The sequence below is a fragment of the Solanum dulcamara genome, chromosome 4, assembly GCF_947179165.1.
Source record: "Solanum dulcamara chromosome 4, daSolDulc1.2, whole genome shotgun sequence".
NCBI lineage: Eukaryota > Viridiplantae > Streptophyta > Magnoliopsida > Solanales > Solanaceae > Solanum > Solanum dulcamara.
Genome location: NC_077240.1, coordinates 3,295,142 through 3,302,978, shown reverse-complemented (window position 1 = coordinate 3,302,978; position 7,837 = coordinate 3,295,142). Strand labels below are relative to the sequence as shown.

Genomic DNA, 7,837 nt, shown 5'->3' with positions numbered 1-7,837 from the left:
TCATGAGAACCTCAATTAATTAGCATGTAACAATTATTTTATACGAGAGACACTTGATAGAAAAAAATATGTCATTTGTTAAAACTTCAACATCAAGGTCCTTCTTTTCAAATACTTGGCTTTCGAATGTAAAGTTTTGAAATAGGATCGTGATTCGCTATAAAAAAAAATGAATGGCCAAATTAGTTGATTCCTTTGGAGTTTTTTCTAATTCTATATACTAATAATAAGAAGAAGCCACACAAATACTTTTCATTTCACATGTGAGAATATTAACAAATTCTTGTATCATCACATCAATATAGTGCAAAATTATATAAACATAAATAAAATGTCAAAAGAGATATGAAAAATATAGAAAGAATTGCTACAATATATATATTACTTCGGAAATTCCACTATTAGAAAATACTCAGATTAATTGAACATTAAACACATTTTTTTTAAAAAAAGAAGAAAGCTCAAATGGAAAAAGAGAAAAAGAGAAAAAGAAAAAAAAAGCATTTTCAAGACTCGGCTCTTTCATGTGGATGATGCTCATGTGAATTACTTTCTTGATTAGATGCCTCTTCCTCTTTCATTTCCACCGGCTCCGGCGCAGAACCGCCGGGGCTACCGCTGCTGCTGCTCTCAGCAACCACCACCGGCGGCGGTGGTGCCGCTATAGTCACGGGTCGTGGTATCGGATCGACCCGGCCATCGATACAAGACGCGCACTTGGTCTCAACCCATCCTTCAAAATCGTACTGACCACGACCCATTATCTTCCGACCCGAACACAACCTGCCTATCATGATAGCGATGGCTCCCAATACAGCTATAACAGCAAGAACAGCGATTACGGGTCCAACTGACCCGTGACCCGGACGATCCGAATAAGCTTGTTGGCTCACAAACATGGGAGGTGGTAGTTGTTGTTGTAAAGGATATTCAGCTGGTGTAGAGGACATTTTGAAGAATACCCAAAACTAAAAAATCCGATTAAGAAATTTTCTTGAGATTTGAAAGGAGTGTGTAGGGTCGGAGATATTCTTGTTGTTGTCAAGTTTGGAAAGATAATTACATTTGATATTATTAAACAATAAAGTTGTAATCTTGGAAGGGGCAAAATGCAAAGAAGGGGAAGACGATAGTTTGTGATTGAAAGGAAAAGAGAAAGGTAAAAAGGAAAAAGGGGAAGAATGGCCGAATGGGGAGTTGTTTAACAATTTAGTTTATGTTTATGTGAGGGTGAAACAGAACAAAGCCCAAGAAAAATGCCTTTTAGTCTAACTTTATACAAAAATGAACAAAACAGGGGTGGGGTGGGGTGAGCGACCTTTTTCTTTCGTTTTCTCTAAACAATTTTTTTCTTTCTGGTAGAGATAGAAGCTGTGGGAAACTGGTTCTTGATATGATGTGAAATCTTGAAATGGCAGTATTAAAAAGAAAGACTCTGTACGGCTCTGTCATTAAAGCAAAAAACTTCCTCAAATTTGTTCTGTTTTGTTCTTTTCTGGTTCTGTTAATATATTTTAAAATCCCAGGAATTCTTTCTGTATCATGTGAATGGACCACTAAGAAATGTCATTAATTTGAATTTAGAACTGATCTGGTTCTGTTTCTGCTGCTTTTCTTTTAAAAATTATTATTAGTAACATTTTCTAAATCCTGATAATGAGAGAAAAGAAGATCGAAAATTTCATAAGTAGCGAGATTAGTATCCTTTATCCCCCCCGCCCCTCCCCCCCCCCCCCCAAAAAAAAAAAAAGCAAGCCGAAGGATTCATTTAGATCAAAGGGAAGTGTAATGGATATTGGACCATTGGTTCAGAATGACAACAGTTAGAAAATTGAATGAAGTTTGTGGGTACAAAAAGAGGGTGCCTGCAAGTTCTAATAACAAATCTGCAAGAAATCAAAAGGAATCCTCTAAAGGCATCTTTGCACTGCACAAATGGCCTAGTCCCGCTTGGAATAATTCATCACCAGTACTTCCAAAAAAGCCCCAAATTTTGAGTCTTGGGCTCATATATCCTTAACTGACTGTACAACCAGTACACTTCTCTTGTGTAAATATTTTGACTTTGTACATGTATCAAGAGTTCAAATAGCTGGAAGTGTCATCTTTAAATAGATTCTGTATTATGCGTTTTGAATTTAATCAAAATATTAAAGCGGATATATCAATTAATATGTAAAGTATATACTATGTATATACTATGAAATATCAGAGATAGGAAGATTATAAAAAAGAAGATTTAAGCACAAAATTTTTTCATATCATCAAATTCTGGCTTTTGAAATATGACATGATTTGCCAATTGTTTATATATAATCTTTTATTCTTTTAACTGTTGTTTGCTTTAGTTAACAAAGTCAAAAAGCTCAACAATAATCTCAATCTCCCTCCTTAGGCAAAGTTCATCCATTTTACATTTTAAAATGTTTCTTTACTAGTCCAATAATGTTTAGTGACTTGTACGTCTATCCAAGTCAAAAGTTCTTGCCTTTCCCGCAATTTATTACTCCTACTTAAGATAATCATGCCAGATTAATAATACCAAAAGCGCTACTACTACTTATATTCATTTGAAATTGAGATTTTATTTAGATATATAATTTGAATTTTATAAGTTATATTTATTTTTTATTGACATGAAAGTCCACAATTTGCAAAATCATAATTCATAAACAATGTATCATAATATTACATTAATAAATCACATATCTTTTTTTTAATACACAAAACTTGTGATTACATGCTAGTACAAACTTTTAAATAAATATAATTTTACAAAAAAATATTAATTATTAATAATAACTAGCTATTCTTTATATAATCTTATTGCATGATATCTTTTTTTTTTGGTAAAATTTAAAATGATAATATTTTTTTACAGTGCTAATTTTGAAATTTGAAATCATAATTTCATAAATAAATTTTGATATATAAAAAAACTTGAAATTTGAAATCATAATTTGATATTAAAATTATTTTTTGTGTGTAAATTTCATAAATAAATTTTGTTTCCAAGTCAACTTCAAATTGAACCCAAATGTTAATGGTCAAACGCCAAATCGTTTGGCCACCAAAAATAAAAAACATTTTCACTTTATTTGAAGTTTTTGACATTGTAATTGGAGTTAGTGTTGTGTTTGAACATAATATTTACTTGTTTTTTCTTAAGAATTTGAATGTACTTTTTTATAAATATAATTTATTGTTTTAATTTATAAAAACTAGCAAAATAACTTAACTTTTACAACTTCACTATAATACCAAAAGTAAACAATATTGTTACGTTGTTGAACATCGAATCACATAGAGCAATTTTATGTCTCCCATAACATCATCGCTCAACTTGCCGAGTCCCATGAATATTGAATCAGGAAGAGTTGAGGAAGAACAAGATATGTAAAGTTGGCTTGTTTAGTAAGAGAATGCCCGAAAGTAAATTATTAATGTGTGTTTATTAGGGTTTAGTGGTTAAAAATAAGTTATTACGAAATTACTTATCGTATAATAAATTATATCATCATTTATATGAAATAGCTTATTCCATTATTAAAATATAAATAATTCAAAAATTATATAATATTTAAACTAAATAAAAAATAAAATAATCTTTTATTTTATTCTAAAATTATTATACTTTATATCTCCTACTAAAATAAACTTGTCCTTAACTTATTAATACGTTAGTGGGGAAAGTGCAATTGAGTACAAACATACTCATGAAAAGGTGTCAAAAAAGAATCTGTGGTGAGAGAGGAATATCTCTGTCTCTTGGGTCTTGGGGATAGTGATGACTGATAATGCAGAAGAAACACACCACACACACAAATTTTTAGATGCTTTTTTTTGCAGGAAATGACAAAGGAAAAATTAAAAGGTCAGATAGATTGATGTAAATAGCACTATTACAATACATAGGTTTAGTCAGCTTCAGCCCCACTTTGCCAATCCAACTTGCTTCTCCATTTTTTTTTAAAAAAATAATAATAATAATTGTAAAATTCATATCGACTTACGTTTTTTATATTTGAGTTGAAGATTTTTAAAAAATAGTCTTTTTATCTTTATAAAATAGAAATAAAATTTGCATACTAGATTGAATATATTGTTATTGTTGAATTGACTTGCGTTTACTTCTACTAATTTTACGGATAACATGCTATTTTTCGTGAATAAAAATATCTGGTGAATCTACCTGATAAAATAAGTGAGAATCAGCTAAATTTAAATTTGAAGCCTCATTTTATTTTATTTCACTTTTTTGAATCTATGGTTCTCTTGTCTCCCTACTTTCCTTTTCTTTCCTCATATTTATAGAATATAGAACATGTTATTGCATTCAGTTTGAACTTGTCATTCTAATGAAGGACATTTTGAACTATAGAATTAAAAGAGGCAAATAAATTTAGAGAACATAGAATCAGTGACAAAATAAAATCGAAGGGGAATGAGCATAAAGAACAAAAGAGTCCAATGTTTATTTAGCACATCGATAGTCAAGCATTAGGACCACCTTTTCTTTTTTAAAATATATTCTAATTGACCAAAATTTTCTTATATAAGTGGGATCCCATTGTCCATATACCGCAAATTTTCGATACTTTTTTTATGTTCCAAAATAAATAAATCACACCGGATTATATTAATATATTAAAACGAAAATATTTACTTGGACGACATCAACTGATATCTAGTTAAATTATTAGTATAAACATACATACAGAACTGAAGCAAACACACTTGATAAAATAAACATGCTTGACATAAGCACTTTGTTAGTTACTACTTACAGAGCTACATACTTTCCTAATTTGTCCAGTTTGTCCAGTAAGGACACCGACATTTCCTAATTTTACCATTGATGCAGCAAAGTCTTTGTAGAAAAGATAAGGGTACAAGCTGTAGGATTTAACCATATCAGCTGTCTGAGAATTTGACATTAGAGCTTGATCAGATTCAAGAAGTCCTGAGTTGTTCATAAGGTTTATGTAATATGCATTGTCGAATCTCGTAACGGATTGAATGTCCAGAGGAGCAATCTTGCTGTTGGATCCATCTGTGTCAGGACAAGTGCTTTGCAAATTTGACAACATTGAAGAATCAAGATTTGGATCTGGCTTTCCTGAGTTTTGAAAGTTGAAAAGTCTCCTCTTGAATGTGAAACATTGAGCAAAACCAATTGTGTGCGCTCCTATATCACCAAAGGACAAGTCACAAAGTCAGAAATTTCATTAAGGTGAATTCAAGAAAATGCAAGTCGACCATGCCTGAGATTTAAAAACTGTGGCCTAAACTATCTTTTGAACGACATTTGATGTTGTTACACTAGAAACTGTCAAGTGGATTCAAAGATCTCTCTCTATATATAGAAAATGATTGTTGTTATCTTATTTTGCATGCATAGTTTAATTTTCCTACAAAGGGGATTAAATCGAACCATGTAGCTCCGTCCCTAATAAGAGAATGGGCAAAACAAAGCCATATATGTCAAAGACTTGCAGTTTATAGTATATGTTTGATCTATTTCAAGGTGTGCGCTAAACTTGAACATTTGTTATTCATATTTTGCACTAGGGAGTTGTACTTGAGCATTTCTGAGTTCCAAAAGGGATAATTACTCTTTGCATCTGAAATTAATTAAAAAGTTGTAATAAGATTAAAGGAACCTGAAAGAACTACGACATCCCTTAGATCAAGACCCTTATCAGTAAATTTGGCCTCAATTTTATCCAGAGGCTCAAAGGGTGAAGGTAATTGTTCATTTGCTGCTTTCTCACTTGCAGTTAGTCCATCTCGTCGACCAAGTAAAACTGGCCAAAATGGTCCTCCAGACTGTAAAGAAAGAATGGAAAATTTATCGTCTTTGGTTTATTTCCAGGCATTACTCGTCAGAACGTAAATGTTGCTACTTACCATGACAACCACTTCCCTAGCTACCAGAGTTAATATATCCACACAAGATACAGTTGATGGGCAAGCTCTTTCAAGGTCTGCTTTTATGATATCGATTGTCTCAAATCCTCGGACTGAATTGCGGTTTGGTGCAGCATTCTTCTCACCCTTGAAATCATTTGTGTCATCAAGAAGCACGGATCCATCACAACCCTATCAAGCATAAGCATAAACTGATCATGACACAATAAAGTATGCAATTAAACGTGATGAGTACTCAATAAAATGAAGACGGGTAATATGCTGGCGACAAGTTTAAGCAGAGAAATTACATTTACAAAACAGTCGTGGAAGTGCAAACGAAGGAGGGATGCAGCTATTCTGGAGTCATTACGGAGAGCAGCCCAAAGATTCCAACGAACGATCCTAGGCAAGCTGGGGCATGCTCTCTCATAGTAACTGTAATCAAGCTGACCAGCAGTTAAGGGAGACAGAATACTGATCACACAGAAGAAAACAGTAAGGCAGGGGCACAAATTACGACTTGCCATAACTTTCAAGTACTAAAAGCTTTAAGCAATTCTGATTCTTGTGACTTGTGTTGAGATACATAGAGCAATTTATATACTGAGAAAAAACTAAGTTACATTAGTGGACTTAAGAGTGGGAATGCCACTATGTACATGAGAGCTTAATGGACAATTTTTATAACGACAACCAGTATATATATTTTACTAAAGTTCAGTGCTGGATGAAGTTATCTACTCTGACATTTAGTGACCTTTAGTACATTAGTTTGAAAAAAATGCAGCAAAGATATTTAATAGAGTTTCGACATTGCATCCAACCACTCATGAGAGATGAAAGTGCATGTCAATCAAAGCGCTTATGACTTCAATGGAACAGTGTATATCCGCAAAATAACAACAACAGATGAAAGTGATTCACAAATCTGATAGTCCAAACACTCTATAACTTACGAGATATATCTAACATGTATTAAAACATCGATTGGGACATTAATACTACCATACAGGCCATATGAAATCCAGATTTAGTTCAGAAAGGGTGTCACAGGCGCGTCTTTCGTTTCGCTAAAAAGCAAGTCCAAGCTCTAAATTAAATCAGATGGTTTCATACAACAAATTAGAGCAAGTAATGGTAAGTGTTATTAGAATTTTTTTTTAGTATTTTCTGTGGCTGCTAAGGATGTCAAACTTGGATACCTATGACCTAATCGATCATTATTCGATGTACTTTAAGTGGCGATCACTACAAAAGTATTTTTCGAAGAAGACGGAGAATTGATCATGAATGTCCACTTTTCAAATGAGACAGAAACTAAAATAAGAGATTTGAACATGTGCTGAAAATTCAATTTAATAGAAAGAGTTGCAAATAGTGCAGGATACTGTCATTGCCACTTTGTTATATATTATCTTTAAATAGTGGAGAAGAGTGAAGACACAGAATACTTGTTACGACGGAAGCACGCAAATCCGAAAATAGAGAAAAATAAATAATACCAAATTTAACGTGGAAAAACCCTTCAAATCGAAGGTAACAACCACGGGATCTTCGAAATTTAAATTGCTCCACTGTAACAATAAGAGGGTTACAAATATTCTCCTAAATGGCTACACAACAATTGACAAGCAAAGGAGAAGCAATAGCTACACCAACAAAAGTAATAGGAAGAAAACCACCCAAAACAGAGCTACTGTTCGGGACCTAAATCAGGATGTTTCTGACATCCAAATCCGATCTTCAACGTTCAAATTAAACACTAAGATGTTAGGAACACTCAGTGAAAATTTCAGCCCGATCCTACGGTTAATGAATCGAAAACGCAATTTGAAGGACACTTTTTTCTTCTCTCTTCTCTCTTGTTGAAAGCTCTCTCAATACTAACAAGTATCTGTGGGTGTTATATGCATAAACACATTAT

At 32.7% G+C, this 7,837-nt stretch overlaps 2 protein-coding genes across 2 annotated transcripts; both read right to left on the bottom strand.

Annotated features, from left to right (window-relative positions):
- Positions 1–379: 379 nt before the first annotated feature.
- On the bottom strand, positions 380–1,492 carry LOC129884508 (uncharacterized). Its single transcript, XM_055958802.1, has one exon. The coding sequence runs from the start codon at positions 948–950 to the stop codon at positions 507–509; it is 444 nt and encodes a 147-aa protein (XP_055814777.1). The 5' UTR covers positions 951–1,492; the 3' UTR covers positions 380–506.
- A 3,171-nt stretch (positions 1,493–4,663) lies between these two features.
- LOC129884507 (peroxidase 10) lies at positions 4,664–6,717 on the bottom strand. Its single transcript, XM_055958800.1, has 4 exons — positions 6,222–6,717; positions 5,911–6,102; positions 5,664–5,829; positions 4,664–5,188 (listed from the first exon to the last, which is right to left on the bottom strand). The coding sequence occupies exons 1-4, from the start codon at positions 6,438–6,440 to the stop codon at positions 4,773–4,775; spliced, it is 993 nt and encodes a 330-aa protein (XP_055814775.1). The 5' UTR covers positions 6,441–6,717; the 3' UTR covers positions 4,664–4,772.
- Positions 6,718–7,837: the final 1,120 nt, after the last annotated feature.